Here is a 14,502-nt window from a genome sequence, read left to right as displayed (position 1 = left end):
TTACCAAAAGACAGAGCTTCTAAGGCAAAAGGATTTGGGGCTGACCACTCTCTGCAGTGGGAACAGCTACAGTCCCCACAATTTGTGTCCATCATGTTGCGTATAGAGCAATTTATCATTCAACAACCCGTGACGAGATGAATGAATTTCTAGTACCCCAGGCCACCTGGACCCCGAAGATTCTGTCAAAGCTATCTCATCTGAGTGATGGAGAGGTGGAGAAAAGTCAGGCTTTGTCCTTGAGATCACAGCCCCTGTGGCTCTGGTTTGGGACACAAAACTTTCCTTCAGAGTGCAGCCTGGATAGAGGTACCACTGTAGTCACTGAGGGAGTGACAGCCCACCGCTGACAGCACAGGGGGTTTCTGTCTGTTGTCCCCATGAGGCTTGAGCTCCGTGAGAGCAGCACTGAGGCTATGTCACAAAATCAGTGTCCTGACCAAGAGCAGAGTGGAGCCCGTAGATGGTTGGGGGATGAGCTGTCCACAGGGACAGAGACTCTCCCTGGGATTCCTGACCATCAGCATCAGCCCAGGAGAGCAGGTGTTCAGGGCAGAGCACCTCAGTGAAGACTATGATTTATCGCAAAAGGTCACCTCTGTCAACTGTATCCCTGGAGCTGCAACTGTGTCTCCTTTTGTCACACACTGCATGTGGTACCTGGAAGGACACACGGGGTGCCCCAAGACATACAGACGGGGATACTGCCCAGGTGCATGTGCGGTGTGCACGGGAATCGGGACAGAGAGGTCTGAGCACAGCTGTGGTATGTAAGGTGGGATCTGTAGGGTGACCAAACCAATGTCCCTGCAGAAGGGGGATAGCCCTGGGTCAGAGGGCAGAACATGTGCCAAGGCCCAAGAAACAGGGGAGCGTGGGGGCTGGTGACCCTGGTGAACATGTCTCCTGGAGGGAAGAGAGATGGACCAGCTGAACACACGAATTCAGCATCTCCAAATGGAACAGAAAGACCTGGAAAATAAGTATCCATTTACTGAACCCTGAAATCTGTGTCTCCCCTTCAGGAAAGCACGTGAATGTACATATAGTCACAAAGGCCAAATAGATCCGTAATGATACTTCCCATGCACTTGCTAATTCTGCAGATCCGACCTTTTATCCTCACATTATTATGTCTTCCAATCCTGAGTGGTCCACACGATTGTCAGCGGAAACCCAGCTCTTGTCTCTTCAGGGGCCAGTGACATGGTCTTCAGGTGATGGGTGAACCTGGGAGCTCAGGGTTGGGGTGTCGCTTCCCAACTGGCCTGAGGCACTGTGCAACTCCAAGGCTGTTTTTCCACGCTGACCAGGAATAAACACCCTCCCCCTCAGCCTGAAGACCAGGGATGTTCAGGGAAGCCAGGCTGCTTGCCCTGCATCCAGAAACTCAGTGGAGACCCCAGAGGGCTAGTGTTTGTTCTTCCATTGAAATGAAGTTTGAGAACATGGCTCAGGTGTTGCTGAAGCCAAGCTTCTGCCTCATTTCCAGCAATGTTACTGTGTCCAGTATAAGAGAACCTGGCCATCATTCTAGGACCTTGATCACTGACGGTGGCCGAGTCAGCCCTGCCTGGCTCACAGACACTCTAAAGGGACCCAGAGGAGTCTGAGCAGGGCAGGAGTCCACTGTGAATGAGAGTGAGGGTTTGGATCAGAGTTGGCACATCTCCCACCCACCTTGGATGAGGCTGGCTCTCAGCTGTGTGGGGAAGGAGGGAGGTGAGGAGGAGAGGGGCCCAGGTCATGATGGACATGCAGACTCTGACCTCTAAAGCTCTGTTATGGAGACTGGGCTCCTGAAAGTCTCCTTCTATCCAGAAATTCCCATGTGGGTGGAGTTGCTGCACTCAGGTACGCCCTTGCTGTACGTCTGTCCAGCTCCCGTGCCCTGGGATTTCACAGGTGGAATGAGCCAGAGGAAGAAGAGAGGAGCTAACCTAAGGGCACAGGCAGCCTGGGTGGTGATGAGCCCCAGGTCCTATCAGGTGAGTATCATCTAGGGAGCACACTGGTGGCTGGTACCCTGGTGGCTCTGACTTCTGTCCCTGATTGCTGGCCAAAACCACATGAATTATTCCATTCTATCCCACATACCTTCACACCCCGGAAATATCGTGTCCTCTGTGACAAAACTGGCACCCCAGTTAGAGGCCCGTGGTTGTCTGGACCCTCGTTTCTGAGCTGTTCCTGATGGCTGCCAGGTGCTGGGTCCACAGCTCTGGGCTCACCCGTGTGCTTCATACACGTGCCCACAGCACCCCTTTCTGGCCCCGTTACAGGTGACAAAGCACGTGAAAGGCAATGTGAGTATCACGCCTGGGGGAAGGGAAAGCCCTCTTGACTCCTGCCAGTTCCACGGCCCCCTCCTCACTACTGGGGGAGATCCCTCACCTCTGGGCCCATCACCAGGCTGCAACCTTTTCACCCCCACCCACCCTTCCATTCCCTACCGCAGCCTCCCCAGATCCTGACACTCCCTCATGGGTTTACATGAGTGGAAGACAGGTTGACCAGAGACCTGGCCCCTGAGGAATGATGTGTCCTGCGGCTGGCATAACAGGCAGACAGAAGCCTGGACTGGCCACATCCCACGGTTTGGGAAGGCTGGGGCGCTCCTCCTACCTCTGACCCCAGATTACTGAGCAGGGTCAGACCCCCGGGCCCTCACCTGGATTCCTCTTCTGTCTACTGCTTGTGGGAGTGGGGGAGTCCATCAACAAGGACCACAGGGGAAGGGGTTGGAAAGAGTCAGCTCTGCCTTGTCAGAAGGCAGAGGTGCCTCCCTGGGACCCACCTCTCAGCACAGCTCTTCCAGCAGGACCTGAGCCTGGACCCCTGACCTGAGGAGGAGGGGTCTGACGGGGACACAGTCAACAGCCTCTGCCTGGTCCCCTCCTCATGCTCCCCTCTGGCTCCTTGATCATCTATGCAGCACTGAGACATCATCACAGCATGTCAGATTCGAGGGAGTTCCTGTCAACCCCTCCAATGTTCCAGGTCCACCTCACTGCCTCACCCTTGTTCACTCTCCAGAAACATCTTATGTGTTGCTATTCATACTTCTTTGTCCCCTTTCTCTCCCAGGACATTTTCAGCAACATGAGGACGTAGATTGTCCCTAGTGCACTCACGCTGAACCTAAGCCCAAGGGTCATGCCTGGCACATTCTTGGTGTTCACCAGAGGGTGTGCAGGGACGGATCCCAATACAGTCATCTATCCTGATCAGGAACACATGAAATCTGCCTGCCTCTGACCCAATGGGGACTCAATTCCCAGAACAGCCTGCCCCCAGGTGTGAAAAATCCTGCCCAACGGAAGAAAATCAGACAATGTTTTGCAGAGTAGGGCTGGGTTTACGGGCACAATTTGAGAGAACAAGGGCACTATTTCTAGACGAAATTCCCTAGCCTTGTCTAAGACTCCACTATTAAAAGAAACGAACAAAGAAGCAGCTGTGTCGGCCAAGGGGTGTGAGCTGCACAGGAAGTCCCATTGCTCAGGGGACAGCAGATTTGGGTCTCCCTTCCCCACAGGCCTGGATCAGTGTGTGAGCTTTGAGACTGTGGTCCCACACTGAGCAGTAATAATAGCCTCATCCTCAGCCTGGAGGCTAGAGATGCTCATGGAGGCCACGTTCCCTGACCTGGAGCCTGAGAATATGGACAAGACCCCCGCAGCCAAGCACTGCTACCATAGATGACAACGTTGGGGACACTGCCTGGGAGCTGCTGGTACCAGGACACACCTCCAGCCCCAAAATTGCTGCTGCTTCTGGTGCAGGAGGTGGTAACAGTCTTATTCACAGGCTAGGACACTGCAGATGGCTGAGTCACCACCGACTGGGCCCAGGACCCTGCAAGTCAGAAGAGAGACACGGGGTGAGAGAGAGGTCAGTGGACAGGGCCCATACATGGTTCCACAGTCCTCTCATCTCCAGCCCCGATCCCAGTCTCCAGCCACCTGTGCAGTAAGCCAGCAGTGTGAGCAGGAGAGGAGCCCAGGTCTTGGTGGAGACCCCTGCTCAGCAGTGTGTCCTCAATGTCCCTCAGCCGGGCTCCCAGAGTCTCTCTTATTGCCTCCAGCAGCCCAAGGGGAGGGAGAGACCCTTCATGCAAACCAGCCCGCTCCCCCTCGCTGGCCAGCCCCAGCCTGAACCCTGAACCTGACCCTTGTCTGGAAATCTCACCCCAGGAGGGGATGGAGCGAAAACTGTGGGGCCTGACCTGGGGCTCCCCAAGGGCCTGAGAGCACCCACATGCTAAGCCACAGTGAGAACCAGAGCCAGGTGGCTCCCAGCTGGGATCACAGCACACAAGGCTCAGAGACAGGTCACAGCGCCCCCTGCTGCCCGAGACCCAGACATGCCCATATGTTTGGTCTTGCCTACCGAATATTTAAAAACATCAATAGACTTTATGATTTATTGTCACAGAAGAATTTAGTAGAATTTCCAGCGTTCCCAAATACACCAACCCCCTCCACCACCTTGTCTTTCCCATCATCCAACTCTAGCATGAGTGTGGTCACTTGTTATACACCATGAACCAACACTGACAAGTCATTGTCACCCAAAGTCTATATTTACAACAGCAAAGCTGACTCTTGACATTGTTCATTCAATAGGTCAAGAGCTATACACTGATATATGTCCATTTTAGAATCATACAGAGCACTTTCACTGCCACCAAAACCTCTGTGCTCCAGCTGTCCATCCCTCCCTATTCCCAACCCCTTGCAACCACTGATGCTTTTATTGTCTAAATAGATTTCTCTCTTTGGAGAATGTTACATGCTTGGAGTCACACAGCGCGCAGCCATTACACGTTGGCTGCTTTCATTTAGCAACATGCAACAAAATGTCTTCTGTGTCTTTTTATGTCTTGGTGCCTCATATCTTTGTAGCTCTGATCAATATTCTATCGTTGGGGCTTACTCACCTGTCACCTCCTGAAAGGCATTGCGATTGGCTGCTGCCAGGTATGGACAGTTATGCATAAAGCCGCTGTCAACATACTTGTGCAGGGTATTTTTCTACACATTGTTTTCAACTCCTTTAGGTAAATGCAAAGATGCATGACCCCTGGGGGGCCACACCACTCCACAGTGAATCCTGACCCAGGCAGAGGGGAAGATAAGGTACACACCAGTCTGACTGTGATGCCAGCAGTTGACTAGGAACAGACATCAGTGTGACTACAGCCCCACCCACCAACACAAGTTACTCCAGAAATTACAGGGGAAGTGCCCTGCAGTTCTGTGCCACCCCATGGACTATCCAAAAGGACAAAATGGAAGAAATCTCCTCAAAAGAAACTCCAGCTCCAGAAGCAGCTAACAAATTGATCAAAAACGATTTAAGCAATATAATGGAACATGAATTTAAAATACTAGTCATAAAATTAATCGCAGGGTTTGAGAAAAGCAAAGAGGAAAGCAGAGAATCTATGGCACCAAACATCGAGGGACTAAGAAACAGTCATGAGGAGCTAAAAAATGCTATAAATGAGGTGCAAAATAAAATGGAGGCGACCACAGCCCGTATTGAAGAGGCAGAGGACAGTAGGTGAATTAGAAGATAAAATTATGGAAAAACAGGAAGCTGAGAAAAAGAGAGATAAAAAAAATCCAGGAGTATGAGGGGAGAATTAGAGAACTAAGTGATGCAATCAAACGGAACAATATCCATATAATAGGAATTCCAGAAGAGGAAGAGAGAAAGGGGCTGAAGGTGTACTTGAACAAAACATAGCTGAGAACTGCCCTGATCTGGGGAAGGAAAAAGGCATTGAAAACCAAGAGGCACAGAGAACTCCCTTCAGATGTAATTTGAATCGATCTTCTGCCCGACGTATCCTAGTGAAACTGGCAAAATACAAGGATAAAGAGAAAATTCTGAAAGCAGCTAGAGATAAACATACTCTAACATATCAATGGAGACTGATAAGACTAGTGACAGATCTATCTACTGAACCTTGGCAGGCCAGAAAGGAATGGCAGGATCTTCAATGTAATGAACAGAAAAAATATGCAGCTGAGAATCCTTTATCCAGCAGGTCTGTCATTCAGAATAGAAGGAGAGATAAAGGTTTTCCCAAACAAAAACTGTAGGAATTCATCACCACTAAACCAGCCCTACAAGAGATCCTAAGGGGGACTCTGTGAGAGAAATGTTGCAAGGACCACAAAGTACCAGAGACATCAATGCAAGCATGAAACCTACAGACATCACAATGACTCTAAACCTTATCTTTCTATAATGACATTGAATGTAAATGGACTAAATGCTCCAACCAAAAGACATAGGGTATCAGAATGGATAAAAAAACAAGACCATCTATTTGCTGTCTACAAGAGTCTCATTTTAGACCTGAGGACACCTTCAGATCGAAAGTGAAGCGATGGAGAACTATCATGCTGCTGGAAGTCAAAAGAAAGCTGGGGTAGCCATGCTTATATCAGACAAACTAGACTTTAAATTAAAGGCTGTAACAAGAGATGAAGAAGGGCATTATATTATAATTACAGAGTGTATACATCAGGAAGAGCTAACAATTATAAATGTCTATGCGCTGAATACGGGAGCCCCCAAAAATATAAAACAATTCATCACAAACATAAGCAACCAAATTGATAAGAATGTGGTAATTGCAGGGGACTTTAATACTCCACTTACAACAATGGATAGATCATGTAGGCACAGGATCAATAAAGGAACAAGGGCGCTGAATGACACATTGGATCAGATGGACTTGACAGATATATTTAGAACTCTGCATCCCAAAGCAACAGAATATACTTTCTTCTTGAGTGCACATGGAACATTCTCCAAGATCTATCACATACTGGGTCACAAAATGGCCCTTCATAAGTATAAAAGAATTCAGATCATACCATGCATACTTTCAGACTATAATGCTATGAAGCTTGAAATCCACCACAGGAAAAAGTCTGGAAAACCTCCGAAAGCATGGAGGTTAAAGAACAACCTACTAAAGAATGAATGGGTCAACCAGGCAATTAGAGAAGAAATCAAAAAATATATGGAAGCAAATGAAAATGAAAATACAACAATCCAAACGCTTTGGGATGCAGCGAAGGCAGTCTTGAGAGGAAAATACATTGCAATCCAGGCCTATCTCCAGAAACAAGAAAACTCCCAAATACAAAATCTAACAGCACACCTAGTGGGAATAGAAGCAGAACAGCAAGGCACCCCAAACCCAGCAGAAGAAGAGAAATAATAAATATCAAAACAGGAATAAATGATACAGAATCTAAAAGAACTGTAGATCAGATCAATGAAACCAAGAGTTGTTTTTTTTGAAAAATAAACAAAATTGATAAGACTCTAGCCAGGCTTCTCAAAAAGAAAAGAGAGATGACCCAAATAGATAAAATCATGAATGAAAATGGAATTATGACAACCAATCCCTCAGAAATGCAAGCAACTATCAGGGAATACTAAGAAAAATTGTATGCCAACAAACTGGACAATCTGGAAGAAATGGACACATTCCTAAGCACCCACATACTTCCAAAACTCAAACAGGAAGATTGAACATTTGAACAGACCCATAGCCAGTGAAGAAATTGAATCACTTATCAAAAATCTCCCAACAAATATGAATCCAGGAGCAGATGGCTTCCCAGGGGAATTCTACCATACATTTCAAGCAGAGATAATACCTGTCCTTCTCAAGCAATTCCAAAAAATAGAAAGGGAAGGAAACTTCCAGACTCATTCTATGAAGTCAGCATTACTTGGATTCCTAAACCAGACAGAGACCCAACAAAAAAGAGAACTACAGGCCAATATCCCTGATGAGTATGGATGCAGAAATTGCCAACAAGATACTAGCCAATCGAATTCAAGAGCATATAAAAAGAATAATACACTAGGATCAAGTTGGATTCATTCCTGGGATGCAGGGCTGGTTCAACATTTACAAATCAATCAATGGGATACATCACATTAATAAAAGAAAAGATAAGAACCATATGATCCTGTCAAACGATGCAGAAAAAGCATTTGACAAAATTCAGCATCCTTTCCTAACAAAAACCCTCGAAATATTGGGATAGAAGGAACATACTTAAACATCATAAAATCTGTTTATGAAAAGCCCACAGCTAATATCATCCTCAGTGGGAAAAAACTGACAGATTTTCCCCTGAGATCAGGAATACGACAGGGATGTCCACTCTCACTGCTGTTGTTGAACATAGTGTTGGAAGTGCTAGCATCAGCAATCAGACAACAAAAGGAAATCAGAGGCATCAAAACTGGGAAAGATGAAGTTAAGCTTTCACCTTTTGCAGATGACATGATATTATACATGGAAAACCCGATAGACTCCACCAAAAGTCTGCTAGAACTGATAAATGAATTCAGGAAACTCTCAGGATACAAAATCAATGTACAGAAATCAGTTGCATTGTTAGACACTAATAATGAAGCAACAGAAAGACAAAAAAAGGAACTGATCCCCTTCACAATTGCACCAAGAAGCATAAAATACCTAGGAATAAACCTAACCAAAGATGTAAAAGATCTGTATGCTGAAAACTATAGAAAGCTTATGAAGGAAATTGAAGAAGATATAAAGAAATGGAAAAATATTCCGTGCTCAGGGACTGGAAGAATAAATGTTGTTAAAATGTCAATATTACCCAAAGCTATCTACACAATGAATGCAATCCCAATCAAAATTGCACCAGCATTCTTCTCGAAGCTAGAACAAGCAATCCTATAATTTGTATGGAACCACAAAAGGCCCGAATAGCCAAAGTAATTGTGAAGAAGAAGACCAAAGCGGGAGGCATCACAATCCCAGACTTTAGCCTCTACTACAAAGCTGTAATCATGCAGACAGCATGGTATTGGCACAAAAACAGACACTTAGATCAATGGAATAGAATAGAAACCCCAGAATTAGACCCACAAAAGTATGCCCAACTAATCTTTGACAAAGCAGGAAACAATATCCAATGGAACAAAGACAGTCTCTTTAACAAATGGTACTGGGAGAACTAGACAGCAACATGCAGAAGGAAGAAACTAGACCACTTTCTTACACCATTCACAAAAACAAACTCATAATGGATAAAGGACCTGAATGTGAGACAGGAAACCATCAAAACCCTAGAGGAGAAAGAAGGAAAAAGCCTCTCTGACCTCAGCCGCAGCAATTTCTTACTTGACACATCCCCAAAGGCAATGGAATTAAAAGCAAAAATGAACTATTGGGACCTTATCAAGATAAAAAACTTCTGCACAGCAAAGGATACAATCAACAAAACTAAAAGGCAACCAATGGAATGGGAAAAGATATTTGCAAATGACATATCGAACAAAGGGCTAGTATCCAAAATCTAAAAAAGGCTCACCAAACTCCACACCCGAAAAACAAACAACCCAGTGAAGAAATGGGCAGAAAACATGAATAGACACTTCTCTAAAGAAGACATCCAGATGGTCAACAGGCACATGGAAAGATGCTCGACATCACTCCTCATAAGGGAAATGCAAATCAAAACCACACTGAGATACCACCTCACACCAGTCAGAGTGACTAAAATGAACCAATCAGGAGACTATAGATGCTGGAGCGGATGTGGAGAAATGGGAACCCCCCTTGCATTGTTGGTAGGAATGCAAACTGGTGCAGCCTTTCTGAAAACAATGTGGAGGTTCCTCAAAAAATTAAAAATAGAACTACCCTATGACCCTGGAATAGCACTGCTAGGAATTTACCCAAGGGATACAGGAGTGCTGATGCTTAGGGACACTTGTACCCCAATGTTTATAGCAGCACTTTCAACAATAGCCAAATCATGGAAAGAGCCTAAATGTTCATCAACTGATGAATGGATAAAGAAAGTGTGGTTTATATACACAATGGAATATTACGTGGCAAAGAGAAAGAATGAAAAATGGCCCTTTGTAGCCATGTGGATGGAACTGGAGAGTGTTATGCCAAGTGAAATAACTCATGGAGACAAAGACAGATACCATATGTTTTTATTTGTAGGTGGATCCTGAGAAACTTAACAGAAGACCATGGGGAAGGGGAAGAAAAAAAAAACAGGTTAGAGAGGGAGGGAGGCAAACCATAAGGGATTCTAAACACTGAGAACAAAGTGAGGGTTGATGGGGGTGGGAGGGAGAGGTGGGTGGGTGATGGGTATTGAGGAGGGAACATGTTGGGATGGGCACTGGGTGTTGTAAGGAAACCAATTTGACAATAAACTTAATATTTAAAATAAATAAATAAAATAATATTTGACATGTAAAAAAAAAGTCATTTGAGGCTGAAATCTTTAAGGGCAGATGCCTTTTCTAGGTGCTCCTGGCTGGTTCAGTTGGTTAAGTGTCCCACTTTAGCTCAGGTCTCACTCACGATTCATGACTTTGAGTGCCACATCAGGTTCTGTGCTGATAGCTCAGAGCCTGGAACCGGCTTCAGATTCTTTGTCTCCCTCTCTCTGCCCCTCCCTTATTCATGCTCTCCCTCTCTCTCTGTCTCTCTCTCAATAAATAAATAAACATTAAAATATTCTTTAAAAATGAATTACTTCTCTTACATCCTAGAGTGATTCCTAGGTAGTAAACTCTTCCTTAATGACCCTGTGTTTTTCCTGCAATGCACCCCACATTACTGTGGCGACAGACAGGAGATGACGGTATAGGTTCATGAACTGATTAGTGGAAAGGGGAGGAGGGATAAGGAGAAGAGTGGAATTTGGGAAAATAAACAACCCTAGGCCTGGAGATGTAACATGACATTAATGAATAGAGAAAGAACATTAAGGTGGGACACTGACAAAGAGAGTTCCAAGTGTGGGATAACCAGGAGACTTCATTTGTGACTCTTAATAGTAAGCTTTGTGTCTTTCAGAGGCAGAGTCACAGTGGCATTGGAATCAGGCAGACAGTGATCTGGCTCCCTGTGACCAGGACCCTGTGAGGTGGAAACACTCAGCAATGACACAGAGGTGACTGAGGGAGCCTGAGAGCAGGAGCAGCCCCATATGGACTGTGTGGACAAAAGAGTGCTTCCTATACTGGCCCCTGACTCTGTTCCTCACCCGACAGAGTGAGAGCAAAAGAAAAGGTCTCAGGTGCGTGTGGTCTAGAAATGGTCACCATTAAGGTTTCTGGAAAACTTTGTACCTTCTAACAACCTCGGGGAATAGGAGGCCATCATAGTAGGAATATGTGTTCTGCTTTCTATTTCTCATGGGACTGTTTGCATTGCAGGTCAGAACCTCGTGCCACTGAGGGTGTGTTGGGTTGGAGTTGATCTGGTGCAGGGGCATGAGAATGGTCTGGGGGATGAGCTGTAGTTTTATGAGACATAAAGAACCTGGCCTGTGTCCCCTGTGCAGATTGTCCATAGTCCATGCTCTGACCTGAATAACATGGAGGATGGAGGGAAGATGGTACAGGTGGCTGGGACTTCTTTGGCGAAGCTTCCATCATTTTCTTCTACCTGGACCCCAACTCTCCCAACTACACGGTTAGTCAGTGAGTCCAGGTCCCACCAGACAGTCACTGTGTTACCCAATAGGTGGGTAGGGCAATAGGTGTCCCTTCCCTGGTTGCCATGATGGTGTCAGGGCAGAGGGTGGGGTGGTTTGATCCAGTCATCCTGAAAGCTGGGGTTTCTTACCAGTGGGTCTGTAAGGGCCAGTCTCTGTCATCCAGAGGTTATGTTGTGTGGACATTACCTGGGACTGCAGACACATTTTCCCCATGTGGGAAGTCAGTGTGAGACACAGTACATCTGGCTTATGTGTCCTCTTTCTTGCCCAAGACGGTGTCAGCTCTGTGAGCATGGGGACCCTCCCTGTCATCTCTGTACTGTGATCTGAGCCCCAAGCCCACATAGGTCGTGTAGTGAGGGTTCTCTCAATGCCACGCATGTAGAGCATGTGGACGGTTGACTATCCTCAGTCAGGCACAGCTATGCTCTGTGTCGCTGGTTCTGTCCTGGTGCTTTGATATGGACTGAACTGGGTCCCCATAGATTCCTATATGGAAACCCACATTGTGACTTTATAGACTTTATAGAAGTGGTGGACACAGCATGGGTGAACACACGTGGAAATGCCACGTGAGGACCCAGGACGAATGTAACCATTTGCAAGCCAAGGAGAGAGACCTCAGGGGACATCAAACCTGCCCCCACCTTGAACTTGGACATTTAGCCTCCAAAACTGTGAGAAAATAAATATCTTTTGATTTGCTCACCCAGTGGGTGGTATTATGTTATGGCAGCGCCAGCAGGCAGGCTCAATCCTCAAGGACTCTGTCCCCAGGGCAACCGGCCCCAGCATCCAGGAATTTCTGCTCAGTTTGCATAAAACAGAAAATGTGCTCCTACACGGACAGGGTTAGGTGTCTGAATTGAGAGGACAAGGACACATACTCAAGAGAAAGTTCACTGGTTTGGGTTTCAGACCTCCGTTTTAGGGAAGCAGCTGTGTTGGCAGAAGGTGGGGGCTGCACAAGGAAAGTGCATCACTGTGGGGACAGCAGGTTTTTGTCTCACTTCCCCACGGGCCTGGAGCACTGTGTCAGCACTTTGAATAGGGTCAGCAGACGTGCAGTAATAATCAGCCTCGTCCTCGGCCTGGAGCCCAGTGATGGTCAAGGAGCCTGTGTTGCCAGACGTGGAGCCAGAAAATCGACCAGAAACCCCTGAGGGTTGATTGCTATAAGCGGAGATGAGGAGTTTAGGGGCTTTTCCTGGAAACTGTTGGTACAAGTTCACACCACCAATACCAATGTTGTTGGCACTTCCAGCGCAGGAGATGGTGACCGTCTGGCCCAGGCCCCCAGACACTGAGGGCGGTTGAGTCAGCTCAGACTGGGCCCAGGAACCTGGAAGGGGAGAGACAAAGAGAGCATGATGCTGGGGTCTAGAGATCAGAGGAGAACCCAAGGCCCACGTGTCCTCCCTGGACCACTTCCTCTGTTCCCTCATCTAGTCACCTGTGCTTTGGATGAGAAGGGTGAGGAGAAGACGGAACCAGGCCATGGTGGAGGTCATCACCGACCCTGCCTTCTGTGGATCCACAGCTGAGCAGATCTCCTCTAATCCCTTCCTTCCCCTTTTCATCCTCTGAGAGAGGGAGGGCCCATCCATGCAAATCAGACCAGCAGCTCTCTGACACTTCACTGACCCTGGGTCAAGTCCCTCTGCCTGAGGATGTCAGGTGGGTTGGACGGGGAGGTGGTCTCTGGGGCCATGCCAGGAGAGAGGAGGTCACAGTTTGGAGTCCTGAGCAGAGGGCACAGGCATTGTCCACATACTGGTCCCAGCTCTAGTCATGGCCGACCCTCAGAAGCAGGTGACGACCACCCCCTGGTGTCCAGGCCCAGACACAGCATATGTGATATGGTGAGCAGATCTCATCAGAGTTCCTGCCTTCCCACTGCTCTGTCCACCATCCCCTTCCTTCGGGACAGGCCAGGTGTCCTCTGTGTGGCCTCCGATCCCCTGACGACACACTGTGCTCTCCTCTGGCTCAGCATAGTGAGTCTGTCCACAGCGCCCTTGGCTATTATTGACAGGGCAGGACTGACGTGGTGACTCCTGTAAAACCACACAGATGAGGATCAGGGCCACAGCACCGATGGGTCCACATTGACACATGGCCAGTTCTGTGCAGGAGGCCGATTTCTTCCCCCTTCCCTGCTTCCTCTCTGGTCTGAGAGTTTTCCTTTCCGAGAAGCTCCCTCAGCACTGAGGACACAGGGAGACCTTTTCTCCAGGTTGTGGGTAGAAGCCCATATCCCTCGTGTGCATTCCTACAGGGTTCCACACTGAAAATCTTTGTCAGCTGTCACTCTTGCCACCTCACATCACATACTGGGGACGATGGAGGTTGGCTTCACCCCTGGGGAGACCCTTGCAAGGAAGCATCTGTTGAGACAACACACATGTCCTTGCTCAAGTGGGGACTCTGCCACACCAGAAGGGACGCAGCTGCTGAGTCTCCCTCAGGAAGTACAGGGCCCAGTCCCCAGTCCCAGGTTCCTTTTAGTGAATGGTCCCCACTGAGGCCCTGTGTAGGGACCACAGGGCAGTCCCACAGCGCCCCCTCCTGGCTGAAGGGCACACACCCCACTGTGTCCCACAACCCTGAGAGCCCAGCGGGTTTCCTCACTTCTGTTTATTCACACATCATTGAGCTGAATCTTGGATAATGATCCTCTAGTGTTGCCCGTGATCAATGTAGCATTTTTCAGTCTCCAAACAAGCCCTAGTCCATAGGATTTGGAGGCATTTACCTCAATTAAATGGTAAATTGCCAGTTCTTTGCAGAAGATACTCCAGACCTCATGTCCCTCCTCTGGCCTACAATTGAGAATATGTCTATCTCGTGAATGTTTGAAAACTCCTGTGCGTTAAAGCAATGGATTCCAGCTACTGGCCATTAAATTGAGTATTATGTTAATCTTCTATATTTTTAGGTAATATCCTTGGCT

At 47.5% G+C, this 14,502-nt stretch overlaps 1 gene segment (V, D, J or C); it reads right to left on the bottom strand.

Annotated features, from left to right (window-relative positions):
* Positions 1-12,448: 12,448 nt before the first annotated feature.
* On the bottom strand, positions 12,449-13,105 carry LOC122478419. The segment is given in 2 exon segments: positions 12,449-12,891; positions 13,003-13,105. Coding segments are annotated over 2 exon segments (486 nt in total).
* Between the last annotated feature and the right edge of the window lie 1,397 nt (positions 13,106-14,502).

The sequence above is a fragment of the Prionailurus bengalensis genome, unplaced genomic scaffold (assembly GCF_016509475.1).
Source record: "Prionailurus bengalensis isolate Pbe53 unplaced genomic scaffold, Fcat_Pben_1.1_paternal_pri Un_scaffold_61, whole genome shotgun sequence".
Classification (NCBI taxonomy): domain Eukaryota; kingdom Metazoa; phylum Chordata; class Mammalia; order Carnivora; family Felidae; genus Prionailurus; species Prionailurus bengalensis.
This window is presented reverse-complemented; position numbering and strand designations above follow the sequence as displayed.